Source organism: Amia ocellicauda, chromosome 11, assembly GCF_036373705.1.
Source record: "Amia ocellicauda isolate fAmiCal2 chromosome 11, fAmiCal2.hap1, whole genome shotgun sequence".
NCBI lineage: Eukaryota > Metazoa > Chordata > Actinopteri > Amiiformes > Amiidae > Amia > Amia ocellicauda.
In genome coordinates this window covers 34,304,695-34,325,617 of record NC_089860.1, presented here as the reverse complement: position 1 = coordinate 34,325,617, position 20,923 = coordinate 34,304,695, and the positions used below count along the sequence as shown (strand labels likewise).

Below are 20,923 nucleotides of genomic sequence, written 5' to 3'. Positions count from 1 at the left end.
TTTAGCTCTGTTTATAAAACGACATCTTAAAATGTTAAAATCGCTTTAGAAAAATGTTCAGTGTTCAAATATAGAGGTACACGAATACATAATTAAAGTTTGTCAGGTTTTACAAATGTTTACAGTAAAATGTGATCCAGTGCTGTTCTAGCTGATTATTTTTTAATGCACATCTCAAGAGGAGAAAAACATAATCAATATTTTAGTATATGAAAGTCTAAGGTAGTAAATTAATTTAATTACACAAATGGAAAAAAAAACAGACAAGTGTGTGCCCACAGTGACTCTCCATCCGAGAAAGAGCAAATTTATTCAGTGAATCACACTTAAAACACAGTCGAAACATTGCATTTGGATGCTAGAGGAGAGATACATGAATTTTGATTATGCAGTTCCATTGATCATTTCATGCCAGAGTTTCCCAGGTGTGTTCTAACAAAAAGCCTCTGCTGCCAGCTGACTTTCAACACGCGACACAAAACTAAAACCATATTAACAGCAAAACCAAAGCAACAAAATAAACCTGCTGTTGTAGAATAAGTCTGAATGCCAGTGCTGGCGTTATTCATCGAAAATAAATGGTCAGTGACATAAAACTGCATATACCTTCAAGAAAAAATGCAATACATTGAATTTTACAGCAGAGGAAATCTGAAGAGCGACGACACTTCACACCTGTAGGTACGTAAAAAGCTAGACCTGATTCATTCACTGCTGCAATGAAAATGGGTATGGGATGCACTGAACAGGAAAATTATTCTATACTGTATTGTCCATCACCCAAATATATTCAAGCCATTGTTCTACAGAGATATTCATTCAAACGTAAGAATAGCAATAATTACAAAAACACACACAGACACACACACACACACACACAAACAAAGGAAAAAAGAAATAGAAAGAAATAAACTTTATCGGATACATACAATGCTATAGCAGATGTATTGCACAGCACACACCGTATAAAAGGCTGATGGGCTACATTTGGTGGAAAGCATCTCTAAAGCCCTTCCCTCCCAAGAAAACTGAGGATGAGCAGTGCAGACCCCCGCTCACACACAAAATTCAATTTTCCACGGCAGGTGCCTGCTGTATGAGGACAGACCCCACCCTCACATTAAACAGGGGCAGTTTTCTGAACAGAATCACAAACACCTTGAAGAGGTGAATATTGAATATTTGACTGGAAACCCTTATTTATGAAAAATGACAAGAAACATTCACTCTAAATTCGACCCTAAATCTCTGCGTGGAAACTCAGCTGTTAAGGCATTTGACAACTGTTGCAGCAAAGGCGTTTTGGTTTCGGTTCCAGAAGCCAGAGAACAGCAAGACACAGTCAGTTGCTAAAATCGTCAGGAATGAGAAGGCGGGGGGCGTTTTTTTAACTCCCGCAAGAGATCCTGAATATTCCCACCCACCCCCTCCCTCGGCCACCCCCCGTCCCCTGGTTGAGTTCATGCCGTTTTGTCCTCTTGCTGATACAGGCAGTGCGGCATGTCCGGGGAGAGCGCTGCAAGAGTCCCTGAAGCACTGGGGCCGAGGGGAGCCAAAGAGCCCTTCCCAGGAAGATCCTGCCTCCTATTGGGAAAGAGTTACACATACAGCCCCCAGCACGCCCAGTGCAATTCAGCCACAGCTCAGATCCTACAAGGAGGGGAGAAGGAAGACCGGAGAGAAACATGCAGTGTGGATTGCAAAACCTCAGACCAAAAACTTCCACACAGACGTGTAGTGCACTGCCACATCACTGAGTAAAATAACAATTTAAAGGTCCAGAGTGATTGAATGAAATAAGATATATATTTTTACTTAGGTTTACGTGTGTGACTTATGTGCGTTCTCAAGTTCTGGAGCAAGATTTATAAATACACCAAACATCACACTGTTGCTCTGGCACTAATGACAGACCACAGATGTTAGAGTGGAGGCTTACATCTACTTCTAGAAAAAATACACACTTTCAAAGAAGATCTCCTTGAATAAATATGAACAGAAAATATCACAGAAAACACTCAATTTGTTTGCTGTATTGCATTTCTCTATTTTAATGATAAATAAATTAGTCAGTGTGTGAAAGTGTGTGACTTGAAAGATAGATTAAAAGTTGACCAAACCAAAGTGGAGTTCAGTAACACAATAAAGCATGTTGTTTGTGTAAATCATTCAGCTCCAGAACGTGAAAACAAGCCAAAATTACAACAAAACTGGTAACGTGAGAAAAATGTAGTGTAATGATATATTTTTGTCTAGGTGGACATCGTAACTTGAATGTTCTGGGAATATGTGTAAAAACTGGTAGACAAGGCAAGGAGTTTCAGGCCTTCATAAATGGTGCCTATTTTCTGCATTTCAACACACTTCTCTAACCTCAGTTTAGGATTTGAAATAATATTGAAGTTCCAGGTCTTGCAATGCTTTGTGTCCCCCCCCCACCACACACAGGGAAGTTCAAATCATTGGAAACGTCAAAAGAATCGATGTTGTTAGAGAGAGAGTGGATAGGAAAAGAAAAGGGGAATGCAAACGCTGAGCCAGCTTCACAAGCCTATTCATCCAGGTCCTGACAAATGCTTACCTCAGACAGAAGTATATATTTAGCCTGAGACATCCGGAGTTAAGGAGCTGGTTCAGTCTCTGCCTCACTAGACACAAGGTCTGGGCAATAATAAGCTCTACCGACCCATACTGTTGGACAACTGTGTTACAATCAGCTTCTGAAATATTTAATGCAACCCAGTAAGGAGCAATTAAATAATTAAGGAGCTATCATTTCAGTTAGTGGTTCTACAGTGGAGGGCTTTGGGATCCTTAGGTTTGTGTAACAATTTCCATTCACTGTGTCATGCAGTAGGCCATACTGGGAGGGCAGTGTGTTCATTTATTCTGGATTTAAGCACCAAAAAGTATAATTGCCTGGAAGTTAAGCTATATATAGATAGATTTTCAATTATGATAGGGTCCATTAATATCAGGTTAAATAGTTCTGATGTAAGCGACTGGACAGCAGAAACGCAAATAACAGTGTTAAAGCCGAAGATGACAGAAGACAAACCGTTTCCACTGGGACACAAGGCTGAAAGCAGGTATTAAGGTGGAACATGCAATGGGAACCCAAAACCAACCCATGAAAAGATGAGCAACACAGCAAATACAGAGCAGCTTGCAGGGTTTAAGATGTCTATTTCTATGGGGCTTACGCTACAGAAAGGACAAGGGGGCATAAGGAGAGAAGAGTGTCTCAGAGTGTGTTTGAAAAAAAATACTCTCTCTCTCTTTTTATCACTCTCTCTCTCAAAGCAGGCCTCACTGACCCTACTGCGGCTCCTCACTGGGCCAGCATGTGGAGGGGGGGGATGAAAGGGAGATAGAGCAGAGCATTAAAATGAACAACGAGTAATAACCTGCAATAACTGCTAAAGAAAACCAGCCTGTTGACTAAATCAGATTTACCAAGGCCTTGTTTTGTGAAGCTATGGTGAAAGCAGGCTTAAATACACACACACACACACACACACACACACATATATATATAGTTCAATGAAACCTGTTTTCTTTAAAAATGTACATCGGGTATAGAATTCAAGATATCTTTAAAAAATAATAAGTTAATTAAGTGAAGTTTTATTTCAATGAAGGAATAGAGATCTATAACCAGTGTGTGTGGTATCATATCTGGATCAGGCATTTATTTAAAGTGCAAAACATAATGGCTGGTTCATTATTGCTAGCTGTTCTGCCTTGATTACGTCTGTAGTGACCTCTAGTGGATATTACTTTAAATTACTCAATGTTTCCCAGGTAGTGTCTGATGTCAGTCTATTTATTGTTCCTTCACACCACTGGTTACAACTTCCTGTATTTGAATACTGTAGTCCTAACATCCCCCAAATCCCCCCAAGAAATCAGACCTAACAATCCCTCCAGGTGAATGCAAGCTAATCTTTAAGGCGGGTGTACCGTCATTAATTGATTTAGCTATTTAACTGCTGCCGGTACTCCCAATCTCAGTGAACCCTCGGCCGCTGTTCGAACAGCATTTCTGCAGTGACAGCCCAGTGGGCAGGGGGCCATCTGTGTTGTGCGTTTCCCCAGGTGAGACCCTTCCCTCACATAAGGTAACACAAACAACGGGTTCTTACAGTGTCTCATAGGCGCTGTCCCGGGACTTGACGAACTTAATGACGAAGAAAATGGCCGCCTGCGCCCCTAGGACCAGGATGATGCCCCCGATGAAGCTGGAGAGGTCAAAGTTCGCCTGCTTGAAGACTGGCATCGGCTGAGTGGTGGGCTCATCTGCAACGAGAACGCAGGTCAACTGTTCAGCGATCCCATCTCGGTCTCTTGTGGAAAAAACAAACTACCAATCAGTCAGAAGCCAAGTTTCTCTCTCTGCACTACGGACAAAGACGAAGAGGAGGAGGACAATCCTGGAGCAGACTAGGACTATTTTGTATCCTCCCACTGGTGTCGAAGGGTTATCTGCTGGGTCATATCACAACACTGTCTCATAACCCATCACAGACAATGAGGTTATTAATCATGGGTTAAGTACACTCTATTCATAGGAGAGGGGTTCGCCTGCACCCCACAGCTCAGCCACGCTTCAAACCGTACAAACCGACAAGGAGTTGGGCACCAAACTGTACCCCCTGCATTCCGGTTTCAGTGTTTCAGCTTTGCACTGCGAATGCTTTTCACCAGTGTGTCCGTCGGCACATGAACGGCGCCACTGCGTCACGGTGCCTGCCATGACACATCTGGGGAGCACACGAGTCCCAGCTGAGAGCAGTGAACAATACCCGATCCTTAATGAAACGCCGCTTAATAAAATATTCACAGGCAACCTCTCGTGTTACAGCCTTGAATGAATCATCATCCCTCCAGTGCTCCGACTGCCAGGCCACGGAGACACTCCTCCTCTGGTGTCCCATTTCATGTTGGCACAGAGGAGTCCGTCTCCTGTTATTTACTGCCCTGTTGCGTTTAGTATTGCTCTCGTCTAACTGTTTCTTTAAAGGCTGTTCAAAAACAAAAACTCTGTGCTGGGAGAAACATTGCCTGCTTTGAAGGAGAGACGTTATATCTCCTTCCCTTGTCACACTTCCTGTCAATCAGCCTTTACAGTTGTTGTCAACAGTAATTTCTTGCTAGTTATTTCATATGGAAAATATATGAAATTCCACAGGATGGGAGCTGTTTGTGAAAGTGGAAGTCTGAACAGAATAAAAAGGTAAGAGATGTCAGGGATTAATTATATTTTGTCTCTCTCTGACAGGACATTTCTCCTTACCAGTGCGGCCGCTGGGACCTGTACTATCGGGAGCTAGACAGCACCGGGAGGACACACAGTGGGACAGACAGAAGTCAAGGACAACAGACAAAGAAAATGGCATGTTATTGGCATTCCTCCTCTCTCGTCTATAACACACTGCTTACACAGCCACCAGAATGTGGGTTTACAGACTCTAATTTGTAGCATCAAAGGGGGCAAACCACCTTCTGTGTCCACTCTGTGTTTGTTAGTCTGATAAAGGCCAGAGCACGTTCAAAATGGTTCCTATGAGACTGATTTAAAGATATCTAACAAGCAAGCGTCACTTAATCCGTGTTCTTGGGGTCTATCAGAGCAACACAAAATGTTCATAAATATTCCATGTTACACATTGAAAACAACAGACAGAAAAATAACAACAGTCAGAAATAGAAGCCCATCCTTATGCATGAGGGACATAGACAGAAAGCCAACAACATACAGCAGAAAACAGCCAATGGACACTGAACACATCACCAATTCAATTCAATTCAATTCAAACAAACAAACACAAATCACAACATACTCATATTACTGGATCGCACCAGCGGCGGTAGCGATGCACAAAACTAAAACTAAAACCAAGAGGCACAGCCAAGAGTACACGTTCAGGAATAACTTCCTTCCTCAGATGCAGAAGCCCCAAAGTCCCAGACGTACCAGAGCAGAGAGACGTGTCGTTGTATGCGGAGCAGCCCTGATAATCTGCACTGCTGTCCACGCAGCCCGTGTCATTGCCTGCAACAACAAGATGGACACAAGGAGAGGAGAGAGAGGAGACAGGGAGACGGGTCAGAAATGGCAGCCATCTTGGACACTAACACTAACACTCCACCAGTCTGGCACACAACACACAATCTTTCCAATTAATAAAATAACTGCACTTATTCCAATAAAGAATCAAACTAAAATCCCACAGAAATGACTACCTTGAAGGTGTAAAATTATTAGGTGGGTGTGCAGGGTTGATGTCTCTGTTTTTACTGGTACGCTTCCACTGCAACTCAAGCTGTGATACTGCGCCAGTGTTTTCAAAGGCATGTGTTTGTGGCTACTTGACTTGGCTTACTCACAGGTCACAGCCAGCCGTGTTTTAAAAGCTTGCTACGTGGCATTCAGAAAATGAAATCAGTTTTATGTTGTTATTGTGGTTAGAAAAGAAAGAGAAAGATTTGTAATACTTGTAATGATTTTGACCTTCGTTCCTGTGTGGGAATTTGACACGCACTTTAACAATAGCACTTCTGTCGATGGATTAAGGGAGATTTGACTGTTTCTGCGGCACTGAGCCGGTGTCTTACACAGAGCGGGAACTTACGGTACCAGGGACCGGGGGGAAATCTGTGTAAATCCCCAGCACAGTGTAATTCTTCACATGTCTGAACTGAAGCAAACACCACACTGGTTAGAAAGCCCGGATCGGATCTCCTATTCAATGACACTCTAGCTCCATTGTCTAAGCACTGCGGCACATAAAACTGAGTGCACCCCAAACCCCTGACACTAACACGCTGCCACCCAGCACTATAACACTTAGAAATACTGCCTCCCACACCACAGCACTAAGCGCTTACTCACTTAGTTGTCTTCCCTTCTAAAGTGCTATTAGCTACACAATCCTGTTACACAATCCACTGGCAGCAACACCACCAATTTACACAATGAGCAACAGAGGGCTTCAGTGGAGGGTGACCTAAAATCCGAGGTAAAACATTCTGTTCCCTCTCTTTGTCTCTGCTGTTGCTTTAATAAAGGCGCCGTTTCTTTCCCCAGTCACTGCGACAGTCAGCTCCTACACCCGCCCCCCCCACACAGATACACACACTCCTTCCTTTCCAAGTAGCCTAGCAACCAGGTATCGCCAGTGTGAAGTAGAAAGGAGAGTTACCTGGGAAACCAGACAGACACCACCCTGCTTCCCCCCCCCCCGGGTCTCTGAGCAAACGGTGGGGGGAGGGGAGTGCTGAATCACAATGTCATCACACTGACGTCTTGCACAATTCAGGACATGTATTTATAGCGAGGTCAGGATGGACGGAACAAAGTGAACCAGAGCTCTTTGCGAGTCGCATCGCGAGAGCCGAGTGACTAAGCCGGTCCACGGACGTCGAAGTCCACCAGCCACCGCGGGACAGCGGTGTCCTGCTGGGTTCATTAGAGCGACAACATCTGCGCAATCGCCAGCTGCGTTGGATCTGCTGAACCAGAAGGTGTGGGGCTTCGCCTGGTCCAGCAAGGCAGCCAACCAACAGGGGCCGAGGAACAGGGCACGAGCTTCTGCAGATCCAATTCGTCTGCCTGTTGTCCCACGCCACCATTCTTCTAACGGTCACTTAAAGTCGGCCAGCGCGAGGCTGCATGTGTACACAGTACTGGCACTGTAGCTCCTGCCAGCTGTGTGTCATCTACTTGAATAAGGTTACAATCAATATATCTGAAATTGTTAGGCCGTGGGTGATACAAAACAGAAACTAATATTAAACACAACTCCCTGGCTCTCGTCACTCTTCTCAGATTGTCTCCAGAATACTAGTGGACTTGTTTGATTATTCTTTTCTCTGCTGTTTTTCTGACTTGGGTTGATGAGTCAATACCAGTTGTAACTGACCCCCCAGCATGCGGCGGCTCAGAGAGGGTTAAGCCCGTCTCCGGAGGGAGAGCCTGACGCTGCGCTCTCTGGAGTGTGACTGTGTTAATAATTGCTAGACTCCATATTCAATTATTCACAGACCCACTGGGGTTGCTATGCCCGGCCCCTGGATACCAGCAGGGAGTGATCCGATTTCACAGCAAGGTGTTCCTTGTCTGGCGCCCATCGCGGCCCTGTCCCAATTAACCCCTGTAGACAGGACTGGGTGCGATTGTGTTATTGTGTAAAGCTAGCAGCTTTTAAATAACTTTTTTATTTGTATTATTATTACTACAGTGAATTTCCCTAATACACTTAACAAAGAAGACAATAACATGCCTTTTATAACAATTGATATCTTTTCCGATAATTTATGATGATATGATATAGTTTAAAAACAACAGCCCTCTCATGTTAATCAATTTCTTGTTGCGGTTGCTTTTACAATGCAAGCTTCGGACGCAGTGTCCAGCTAAAGCTAAAGCCTCAAACACTCGCCGTGAAATACAAACCACTTTGAGCATCCTGACGCAGCCCAGTGCTCCTTATTTATGCTTTATCTTTTACAGGAAGAGCACAATAGAGACTGAGGATAAGTACGTGTTCTGGACACAAGAGAACACTTCCAGTGGACGGTTGTGGACTTACTTTGATGAGGTGTTCTCTCACATTGGCAACAACACTGAGAAAAGGACGTGAGAAGTTATCGTGAGGAAAAGCGTCCCCTGGCCCAGCTCTTACCATTGTCACACTGAAGCCACACACAGCCCGTGATGTTCTGGGAGGCGTCACCGGGGATGCAGCTGCTGCAGGAGTCCATCTGAGAGCAGCCCCCTTCAACAATGACAAAAACACACTGCTTAGAGAGCAGATTCCAAACTGCTCAGTGTTTAAATAGCACAGTCTTTCAATACGCCAGTGTTCCTGTGACAAAGTGTCCCTGTGACGGAGAAAAGGTGCCGATTACACCGGAGTGGAAACTCTGACAAAGCACAGAGCACACATAAATCAACTCTCACTGTGGTTAGACATAAGAAATAATTACTTATTTTTATTCATTACTCATTTCACAAATTAAAAACTGAAAACAATAGGTAACTGGGACTCTGAAGTTTATAGGGTGCTTTGACAGAAGAGGTGGGGGGAGGAACAGACTCAACACCCTGTTTGGCTTCAGAATTAAACCTGTCACTATAAGCTACAACGTTTGAGGGGGAAATCTAGTTATTCAAGGCATTAGTGATATATGACCAATGAGAGGAAGCTTAACCAAATCCCCAGTAGCATAATGGTTTCTCTCCTCTATTCCCCAGTGTCTCAGTCACTCCCCGCTCTCCAATGATCCCAATTAATTGGCATCGACTGTCCTGTTTGGTAAGGAGTCTGAAGCAGTGGCCCCAATGGATTCGGAAGATCCTAATCTCCCTGATGCCATGATGAGTGTTGAAGGGCTTCGGTTTCCTTCTTCCGTATGGCGAGTCAGTAGATTTTGTCTTGCCCTCTACTCTGCCTGCTTGCTGTTCTTTCTTGGGGGGTCTACCACATAGGAGCTGCCAGGAGATATGCTGCAATTCACAGGTGCAAATTAAGATTAGGTCCATTTAGGAGTGGAAACAGTAGGTTGAAAATAGAAAATAGGTTGTAATTCATACGCCTACTCCACTGTAGGTGCCAACAGTAACCCGATGAGCCAAGGTGTACCATCCCTGTTCTGGATTCAGAGGTTCAAAACAAAGAAACAAGCATGGACAGGAACACAGTAGCACAGCCCTTGTCTGTTTTGGTCGGAGTGGGAGTATACGGGCCAGCTGGACTGAAGAGGTCATGTCTAAGTGAAGTATGAAAGGAAAACTTTATCTCAGTCAAAGATAAATTAATAAAGCAACCCATGCTGCCATCTGCGAATCGAGTCTGTTCTGTGACTCAGAGTTGGAGACCTGTTGCTCAAACTTGTGATTTCTTTCTGGGTGGCACTGAGAACATGGATTGATTCATCGCTCTCGATAGACTTTGCTCAGCGTGCCTCAAAGCTTCAATTAAACTGAAGAGCGGTGAGAGGCTGTCTGCTGTGTGTTCAAGTAAGGCCGGTCTAAGGGAAGCCCACACAGCCCATTGGGAGAGAAACACTTAAGAGCCACTCACTTCAGCGGGTTAACTGTCTATGGACAAGGAGTTTGTCCTGTGTTTCATAGGTATTTATGGACACAAACAGAAGCAGGCCTTTTGTTTATCCACGACATCGCAAACAAATGTTCGTTTACTTTGTGACGCAAACGTGCAGAGCTTGTATTAATATGTGGGATGTTACACAATGCCTAGGAGTGACATAAATTTGGGGAAAAGGGATCTGGCTGTCTACAGAATCAATCACTGTGGCAGCTGGATGGGAAACACAAATGGATGTTCGTTTTTTACAGCCAGAGAGACATCTAGTATATCACAGTCAATGCGGACAAGTGCACTGGCAACAACACACATTAATTTGGCAGTACCGAAATGGATTTAGATGTTTATGTTGATTTGTCATGGTCTTCATTTAAAGTTGAAGTTATCAATTATAAAGAATAACATTTTTTTTAATTGCATACATAATGAAGAGGGTAGATTTAAAATACAAGGAAGTAATGTTACCTTCAAAGAAATAGAACAGCTTCCTTTAAAATGCAATCCTTAGTGTTGGTCGTCACATCATCATAATTGCTACTGACTGCCATAAAAAAAGTTCCCATAACAACAATCTAAATAACTGTTAGTCTGAAAGGTATCACACACAGAGACAAAGCAACGTTTTAGACAAGGAAGTTTAAGCTCAACATTGAAGCAAGGGCGCAAATTCAATACAGATTGACAATGGTCTCCTTACACAAAGAGTAGCAGCTGCCTGCTCTCCTGCGTTGAAATAAGAAACCGGGGTAACTGGTGGCAGATGATTTCGGACTCTTTCATGGTCTCTACTGTGCGTTATCAGATTGGCTTCGATGACTATGGAAAAAATGTTACAACTTTCAATAACTCTGGACTGAGAGCTCTAATATACCTTTTTATTATACTCGTTTTAATTAATTAGTTGTATCATTTATATTTATAAAATGCATTTTGTTTTAGAGACCTTTGTAAATATATACAACAAACATGAATAAACAAAGCTATATAAAATATAAAATATATTATTTAGTATGGGTTAAACTTCCTTCGGACTCAACACAAGGATTATGTTCTCAACAAAAACGAGCCGGTGAAAAAAAAGAAGAAAACTGGAAGGAAAAGTAAGGTAATAAGTAAGAGGCACAGAATTCATTTTAAACACTTGCCAGCACTATTTTCTGTTTTTATAAAAAGTACATTTTACGTTAGTTGCATTTAACACTATAACCAAAGTGATGAAGCCGGGAAATGTTTCAAATACGCACAAACGCCACAGCAGCACCGACCGTCTTTCGAAACCAAAGCGGCGCATTTCAGCGCAGCGGCGGGCGGGTCGGTACCTGAGCAGCTCCGCAGCGCCGCAAACACCAGCACAGCCAGCGCAGCCAGCGCAGCCGGCGCAGGCTTCCCGCGGAGCATCCTGGCGACGTGAACACCGACACCGTCCTTTATGAAGAAAGGAGAACTGAGAACTGTAACCAGCCAACCAACTCGTTGCTGGATTGCTCTGCAAGTGCTTAAAAGTGTGAGTTTGAGAGTGTCTCTAAAAAGAAGCGACTCACTAATCGTTGTATAAGCACATTACTGAGTTAGGAGATGACCCAAGGGGTGAAACTGACACCCATGGCGCAGTCCAGGTGAGCAATGGGAAAAGCGCCCCGTCCCTCCGGCTCTGCCAGGCTTTAAGACTGTGCGCATGCGTGCTGCAGGATCGCCGTCGGGAGACAGGTGTAACACATGCATACATACAACAAACATGAATAGAGATATGAATCTGTCCACCAGCGTTTTTCATTGGCACTACACAAACGAAAGAGACATTGCGCATATATGGGTTCTATGATCCAGACAAACAAACACATGCTTGAATAAATACATTAATTATGTGCACAATAAAAGTTTAGTCTACAACTTTCAAACATTGTCAATGTGAAATAAAAGCGCATCTAAGCCAAAACCTTTACGCTTAGATAGGATGTTTATGTTATCCATTCAATACATTTTTGTCTGTTCCAGTGTCTTTAAATTATTAAGTACAAAGTACAGTTACCCCATACACATGATGAAGGAAGGCACCATTGCAGTGGCAGGCGTTTACCTTTCTTCTAAGCGTCTATAGTAATTTACAGATACATCGATGCTATGCTGGCCATTTAGGGGGGGATTGCACTTGACTGGCCAGTGTTAGGATCACACGTCTCACTCAGGCCATGTTTTCCAAGGACAACTGCCCAACTCTTTAGTCCGGCAAAGTAGACCATTAAACACAAAGCAAATGGAGACTCCTGAGCCAAAGTTTGTCAGTGGTGATCGACTGCATTCAATGTATTACTTAATATTGACCAAAGCTGACTTTATTCAGATCAAATAACGAGATTCCCCATAACAGACACACAAACACATAGCAAGCCGAGTCCTCATACACACAGCACCAAAGACCCAAGACCGCCCCTCTCCCTCCACCCATAGTTTGAAGATAAGATAACTCATTCAGCTAGTCAATTCGGATTCATTTCTGTGCGTTAAAATGACCACAGACTTTATACATACAATATTCCCCTCGTCCTTCCCATCATCGTAAACACACCTGCCAACCGATGAAGGACAATCCAAACAAACCTTTTGTTGGAGTCCCATTGTGCGGCTGATATAATAACACCACTAGATGGCAGTAGGGTACCTGTGCTTAAATGAAGCGCGCTGCCGTTTTTAAAAGATCAGCAGATCAGCGGTGCGCGCACGACGAGACCCCCTCCATGCCTAGTGATTTAGACGCAAACAGAAAAGAAACACAAAAATATACCATATGTGACACATTACAGTCGCACACCTTTCGCAGCTGTATTGCACATTATTCATCAAACAGCACATCGATTCACTTTTGAATCAGAGCTCCTTGTCATGCTGAACACCAGCCTCCTGCCCTTTCGAGTCGCTCGCAGGTAAAACGGGGCTCTTGCGTCCCAGCTCAGCGGAACTCAAATGAAATGTCACCATATTTCTGCCTTGGGATAAAGGGGTTCTGCTGACATCTTCAACATCTGCATCTCCCGTACTTTCCACGCAGCAGCAGAGAACAGGTTGCGCTTGCAGAATAATGCATCCCTCTCTTAGAAATTCGCATAATATTGAGAGCAATATTAATTCACAACTTTTAATCACAACTGTACAATGCGCGGTTTATTAGCACAGGTGATAATGGTATCAAAGTTCTGCAGATTTAAAAAGCTAATGTAATAAACCAAATGTCGGCACAACACCAAACATAATAAGGAACAGCCTCCAACACAGTGGTATCTGCAAGCTTAAGCTGGACATTTCCATTACAACTGTGTGTGATATATTCAACTGTCGGCACGGCGCCTGCGCTAACATGAGACGGTTTAATCTAATCTCCAGGCAGATGCTGGCGGATCAATAAGTACATGCATTGTAGGATGTGCTTTGTGAAGAAGCAGCCGCTGTGTGTCGGTGGGGGGAGGCCGCTGGTGCCGCTGTCCTCCTGGCTCAGGTCTGGAGCGACGCTGGTCTCCGTGACAAACAGGCTCCCCGCTTCAGTGGGTCCAGAGTTTGATGTCAGGAGACACAATCTCACTAGCGGGGTTACTTTAAATAGCAGCCGGAAAGCATCGCCGAGGAGCGGGGGATCACAGCCACTGCGCCTGCATGTGGATCCAGAATCAGCTGCGTTCAGGGACTGACCTGCCATTGTCTCACACTGTGCCTTTGCCTTGTGAGCTGCAGTCTGTTTGGATTTTGTTTTTGTCTGCCTAAAGTGCTCCGAGAAACTTGTTTTATGGGCTATATCTATTCTTTTCTCAGCAACCACAAATGCACTAGTTGTGAGATACAATAATGTTTCTTTGGAATTCTTTTCCTTTCCCATCAAATTGTATATGCCACATGTTCAGGCATTCACCCTCCACAAGATGAAAATGTGTTTATAATAGCTCTGTTATGTTTAACCAGCATGACGATAACAGCACATATGGACTTACAGAGCATCCTGGACCAAAATATTTTTAGACAGAAAGAGGGTTGATTGTTATATTTAACAAAACATATTTTGTATTTTGTTTTCTAACTGTAAAGATATTTGTGTGTCTAATCCTTTTGTGTGTGATTTAAAATAAATTAACAGGTTGTGTGAAAGGTTTCTTTATTGTATAAGAAATGTCATTTCTTAGCCTTGCATTGTGGACCTGCACCTCTCTTGTACAAAAAGAGACACAGTTCACACAACCTATGAACTTCCAGGGCTTCTGCGACAGTACACACGTCTTCACAATTAACCCAGAGAAGTTCCTTATTAAGGAAATGGATTGACTGGGAAAATAATCTTGACTACTTTGCAACAACACAAGTTTCGAAACTGAGACTGCAGGGTGGTCTCTGAAAGCCAGCTGCATTCCTTTGTTCACTTTGGAGGAATTGCACAGAGCTTTTCATTCTCATTAGAGTTGTTTATCTTCGGAGTCCGTTCTGAAGAATGACACAGTTAGGTAACGGTTAGGTAACCTCTGCCTGACGGCCATTTGGAGTGTGTGCAACAAAGACACCAAGGAGGCCTTGGGCGAGACTTGGGAATAAGTGTACATTATCAAGTCACGAAAGAGCATTGCATTGCATTTTATATATCAGAGAGAGAGAGGGAGAGAGACAGAGAAAGAGAGAGAGAAGCTTTGAAATGAGTGTCACAAATGAGTGTTTTATAGCTTTAGTGTGGACTCAGAATTGTTATATGATAAGATATGCAAGTGTACAATGTCAGTCCAATGTTCACAGACCCACTGTTAACTCTTGTCATTTGCTTTCGGCTGAATCAGTGTCCCGCAAACTGTGAGCAGATTTCAATGATAAATAATTATCTCATGAACAATATGACTCCCAGAATACCATTGTTTCAAGGGTCTAAATACTTTTGGGTACGATTGTATTTAATTGTCCACCTTTTTCCCCACAACACACACTGAATCCTGATGGTGGCATCAACACACAGCTTTCCCCACAGACCTGTTACGTTACACATTCCCCTCCAAGCCCTTCCATCAATCACTTCCAGCAGAACAGAAATGACGTTCGCTCAAAGCACTCGCCACCACAGACAGAGACCCAGGCTGTGGCTTCGGACCGTTGCTTCTGTTCCGCAGTGATTGCAGAATCTATCAATTCAATTCTTTCCTCCAGAACGTACGCTACGACTAAACAATAGATGGGACGCACTTCTTTTGTTCATTCTTTATTAATCAAGTTCGATACAACCCTCCTCCGACACCCAGGCGGCACTAATCAAAAAGGCACAAACACAACCAAGTGAACTGAAAGACTAAACATCAAGAGCACCATGTTGCTGTGTCTAATTATCATGATTGCTATATCTTTAGTTCAAGCAATATCAAGATCAGCACCATCAGTGATATCTGTTAATAGTATTCTTACTATTAAGACAATTATTTTATTGCAATCCACATCCATTAAATGGTGGGAAACAATGTCTGCGCAGGGTGTTCTGAGGAACCTTGTAGCTGTTTATTATATTTATGACAGTGGCATACCCCCCCACCCCCCATACCCATCCACGCACACAGCGCCTCCGGAGTGAAGGATGCTGCTGTTTACTGTGACAGCTCCAGTGATTCAGACATGAGACACGGGAGTTGTGTGGGAGCTGCTTGTCCCCACACGGGCCATCTTACATCAACAAAGCATGTTTGCAGAGTGGACAATAGTGTTGCCTAATGATACCGTACTGCACAAACGAATTAATAATATGCCATACTGTACAATATGCAAATAGTGAGAGAAAGGCTGAGTAAACCCTCAGGTGGCCACCTCTGCTAGGCTGTGGTGCGAGAGGATTTTTGATTGTGACATCATGGCTTTATGACTGAGCCACGAGACTCTAGAACCCTTTTGGATATCAATTAATCGTCTCCTGTATGTTTGGAAGAATGTAGGTGTGTATGTTGGTGTTTTAGATACTCTTTTTTAAACCAAATTAAAATTCAAGTTAAAATAATGTGTATTTGTGTGTGTGTGTGTGTGGGGGGGGGGGTGCGTGGGTGATTTAAATGATTAATTCCATCAGTATGGCAGCTCTTGGGGGTGTGCCACAGTACTGTGCATCATACCTCTCTTAAGAGTACGAACAGGTGTTAATGTCATAACGATGACTAACGAATGCCTCCAAATCAACAATCTGCATCAGAGAAAAACATTCAACATGAGCACATCTACTAATGCTGTTGGACCACATTACTTTAATATGGTATTTCCGAGGAAATTGTATTATTGATTTAGTATTTTCTTCTCTTTTGTGGTGGGGGTGTTGGTGGTATGTAACATTCCTGATCCTCAGACCTATTTAGACTGGCAGGTCCACTACCACCCCCCACCATCAATCAATACCATCTTAATTAGTCCGAGACTCTCTCTGCCTGGGTTCCAGGCCGACTGACACCCACTTTGACTTTGACAAAGCCCCTCAGCACAGCTCTCTGCACACTGTTTGGCAGCGAGAAGAAAGAGACGATGATCTTAGGGGGCTAAAAATAGACCAGCGGTTACATCACTGCTCCTGCCAAACTGCGAGACCAAGTCTTTCTCAAGGATTTGAAGCGATAAAATGTTGTATTAATTTTTCATTGTGTAGCCTCCAGCAGCATGCAATATTAATCCTAGCAGAGAGAGAAAGGGAAGGAGAGGGAGGGAGGGAGGGAGAGATTGTGCTCTCAGCAGCTCTGTTTATATAAGGCAGCTGCTTTCCACTGCGGAGAAGCGATTTGCCTGCTTTTTCACCCCTCCTTCATGTGAGCTTACGAAGCACAAAGGGAGCCGGGTGGATAAAGCAGCTGTGTGTCAGTGATTGCGTGGCGTTTCTATTGCAGCGTGGCCATCCCATACTCGCACAAAACAGCCCGGGAGTAATCCCTCATGATTAAAAGAACCCAAAAGTTGACCAATTTCAACGCATTACACAAATGCCAATGTGCTTTTAGCTTACAGCCAAGACATCTGTTCTTCTTGTCTGTAGTGTAGGTGTGTGTGTGTCTGTGTGCTTTTTCTTTGTGCTCAGAGAAAAACAAATCCTGTCAGCACCGGCACCTGACCCCGGCCCTCTATCACACACAGCTGCAGAGCCCTGCTGTATAAAATGTACCCCCTCATACCGTTAGACAACTGCTAAAGGTTTCTCCACAATTGCACATGTTGCACACATGCCTATGGCAAACACTGTGTGATTCACAGGGTGGCGCCACTGCTGAAGGCTGCAGGTGCTGGGTCTCAGTTTAGTGGTTGAGATTGTGTCTCAGTCATATTAGCTCTAGGCAAAGGATGCTGATATCTCCAATGGCAGGTGCCGTGAACTTCAGACCCTTCACTGTTTCCTATTTTGGCGTTTCTGACCTGATTTGTTACCCTGTTATATTTTCTGTGGATTTTTTGGGAATTCTACATCATCATATCTGGTGCATGCACACTGGAGAGAGCACATGGCACCAACATGCTCCTTTTAGATAAAGACCAGGGCCAGATTTCAGCTCAGTACTGGCTGTGAGGCTCCTCATCCTTCTGTGAGGTGTGACGATACAGATTCAATTGAGTGCATATTGAATGACAGGCGCCGATCTGGATAAAGGGGGCAAAGCCGGGCACTATGTAGAGATTATGCAATTACTCTGCATCCTTCATAGAATATCAAATCGCTCATTGAAGAAGAGCACTTCGTTGCAAATATTCTCTTTTTATATGTGGCACTTTGTGATATAATACTTGACCAATTTGCCTAATTGGATTAAATATACATGGGCTGTGTTCAATTGCTAGTAACTGTCTATACATACTAGTCATGTGTTTGTGATGCTCTCATTAGACACATTAAATAATAACAAAGAAACAACGACTTGCATCTGTTCCAGTGTTAATTTCGTCAACGAAAACTATGACGAAAAATATTCGTCAGCGACCTATTTTCAGTGACGATAACTATGACGATAACGAGACGAAATACTGTGAAAAAAACTATAACTAAAAATAAATGTGTTCTAATTTTAGATGACTTAAATGTGACGAAACGAAAATTCAACCCAAGACGAATGGACATGAATTACAGTATTTTGTAATGGGATCGGTGGGATTCTGCAGATCTGCGCAGAATTGCGGACATCTGCGCAACAGAGTGTGACCCGATTGTACACAAGCGTGTGTTTCGCTAAACGTTGATCGCGCTTGGTGTGGTTGACTGTATTGGGGTCAACGTGAAGTTGATACAGATTGTGTGAAGTTATACGCCTGTTCGTTTGTATATAGGACTGGTAAGTGCGGGTCTTGTAATTAGTAAAGTTAGGATCTAATTGATTACTTATAAGTACAGTAAGTCATATTATGCGCTTCCAGCATGCAGCGCAATTCACGCTTGACTACAGTAGGGCTTAACAACATGATTATGCTTTTTAATATCACTTTCAACATCAAATATTTTGTGTATCAGCGGGGGAAGTCTTTGAAAATGAAATGTTAAAGCATAAGCCATTTGAAATGTTAATATTGTCAGCGAATGTGCGTACTGGAATATAAAATACAAATGGCATGACTATAAGGCATTTTTACCTAAATAACGCGAGCATACATGGAAAATGAAAATGCAACTGCGGGATTACATTTGCATTTGAATGAAGTCCACTATATGCTTCCATACTGTTCTTGTAAATCTCTTTCGTATTACAACAAATTTCAAGATAGACTTAAACTTCAAAAAAATTGAATAATAGTAATATGTGACCATGACGTTTCCAATAGCTGTTTGTGACTTGATTTTAAATACATTTCAAATTAAGTAAATCAGTATGTTTATGTTTTGCATCCATAATTGATATAAACATCTGGCATCAGACATAATGCATAATGGTGATAATGAAGTTAAAATAAAATACATGGACTCACATGTGACTATAATTACATTGACTAAAACTAGACTAAAATGACAGGGGTTTTCATTGACTAATATTAACTAAAATTAATGAAAGATGAAATTAATAAAATGTGAGTAAAACTGATGAGCATTTTAGTCAAAAGAGTAAGACTAAAACTAAATCTAAAATAGCTGCCAAATTAACAGTGATCTGTTCTGAGCTGTTCTATCCTGGTTACAGATCCTAATGAAGGAAATGTGAGCTACAATTGTGGCAGCGGAGAGAGGTCATCACACTGAGGAGGACAGATTAAATACTGGAGTGGTAAAGCCTTCTGGCTTAAAGCAGGATGGGCCCTGTAGTCTAGAGATCAATGGATAAAATCTATGCTATGACACTAGACGGCTTAGACCCTGGTTCCCCATCGGGATGGCACACGATTGACCAAGCTCTACTGAAGTTAGCTGAGGGCACAGATATCTCTGCTGGTGTTGGACTGCAAGGTCTTCTGCTTGTCTTTCCAGCAGAAATGAACTGTGCAGATTGTGCAGGGTGCTTATAGAGTGAGTCAAAGCCACAGCTGAACTTCTGAATCATGAAGACTGTCCACACTGGAGCAGCGAGAGCCGGTACATTTACAAGAAAGTGGACCATATTCCCACAGACTGCTTAACTCTCCTGTGTATAAGTACAGTATCTAGGAATGGGGGATACCTGTTTGATTAAGTGTTGCCAATTCCAAGACTAGGGGTGCACTGACCGAAAATAATTAATAAAGAAAATACTTTCCTCAGTTAGCAGTTGACTGCGGACTCTGGAGGCCGGCAGTTTGTTCATGATTAACACAGATAAAGCGCCTGTTTCAAATGGCTTCCTGTAATAGCTGAGATGTGAATGCGGGGGCTCAGGTCACTGCTAACTAATCCCTGTCTGAATCACTGCAGTTACTGAGCCAGAGATGAGGGGGAAGAAAAACTACCTTGGAATGAGCAAACAGTGTGTGCTCCGCCACTTGAGTTTAACCGAACCAAGTCACAATCATCACACCCCATGGCCCAGCAAAAACACACAGAGAACACAGCATGAGCTACACACCAGTATGAGAAACAAAACACACAAAAGAAAGAGGGCAATTTTGCTTGTCTGTTCCCTGGAAGTGTATGGATAACATTGACCATCATATTCGGTCATCTTTTTTTTTTTTAAATGTACATGGAGCTGAAATATAAAATTAGAAGAGCAGTACATCGAAACAGAGTAGGATGTAGGATCCTCAAGGAACTATGTCATACCTGGGCAGTACAAAACGAGCATAGACAGAGGGCAGCCAACTCAGATCTATGAAACAGTGACATACAGAGGTCTTTTGGGCACAGTGGTGATAATATCTGGGAATTATGTTTGTATCCTAAACACAATGCTGGGGTATACTGTCAAAAGTGTAGAATTGAACAAGGGCAGTGATGTTCAGACTGTACAATGCACTAGTTAGAGCTCATCTGGATACTGTGGACAGTTCTGGGCTCCACACTTCAAGAAAGATATCGCTGCTCTAGAGGCAGTTCAGAGGAGAGCAACCAGACTTATTCCAGGTCTGAAGGGAATGTCCTACTGAGAGACTGAGGACCTGAACCTTTTCACCCTGGAACAGAGGAGACTACGTGGGGACTTGATCCAAGTCTTCAAAATCATGAAAGGCATCGACCACATCAAACCAGAGGAGCTTTTCCAGATCAGCAGGGACACACGGACCCGGGGACACAAATGGAAATTGGGCTTCAAGGCATTCAAGACAGAAAACAGGAGACACTTCTTCACACAGAGAGGCATCACAATCTGAACAAACTCCCCAGCGATGTGGCTGAAGAGACAATTTGGGAACATTCAAAAACAGACTGGATAGGATCCTTGATCACTGAG

General features: G+C 43.2%; 1 protein-coding gene across 4 annotated transcripts; it reads right to left on the bottom strand.

Annotated features, from left to right (window-relative positions):
- Window positions 1-272: 272 nt before the first annotated feature.
- Window positions 273-11,792, bottom strand: cd164l2 (CD164 sialomucin-like 2). Of its 4 annotated transcripts, XM_066717582.1 has the most exons (7): window positions 11,654-11,792; window positions 11,432-11,537; window positions 8,688-8,780; window positions 5,978-6,055; window positions 5,297-5,329; window positions 4,146-4,299; window positions 273-3,334 (listed from the first exon to the last, which is right to left on the bottom strand). In XM_066717582.1, the coding sequence occupies exons 2-7, from the start codon at window positions 11,508-11,510 to the stop codon at window positions 3,319-3,321; spliced, it is 453 nt and encodes a 150-aa protein (XP_066573679.1). In that variant the 5' UTR covers window positions 11,511-11,537; window positions 11,654-11,792; the 3' UTR covers window positions 273-3,318. The 4 variants fall into 4 exon arrangements, with proteins under 4 accessions (XP_066573679.1, XP_066573678.1, XP_066573680.1 ...); XM_066717581.1 differs by having other exon boundaries at window positions 11,432-11,791; XM_066717583.1 differs by having other exon boundaries at window positions 273-1,650; window positions 11,432-11,788.
- Between the last annotated feature and the right edge of the window lie 9,131 nt (window positions 11,793-20,923).

Excerpts from the sequence above, each read along its gene's own strand:
- cd164l2 (XM_066717582.1), bottom strand. The coding sequence starts at position 11,510 with ATGCTCCGCGGGAAGCCTGCGCCGGCTGCGCTGGCTGCGCTGGCTGTG. Across the intron at positions 8,781-11,431 it reads GGCGCTGCGGAGCTGCTCAG|GGGGCTGCTCTCAGATGGAC; the intron begins GTACCGACCCGC and ends TCATTGTTGAAG. Across the intron at positions 4,300-5,296 it reads AGGTCCCAGCGGCCGCACTG|ATGAGCCCACCACTCAGCCG; the intron begins GTAAGGAGAAAT and ends TTCTCGTTGCAG.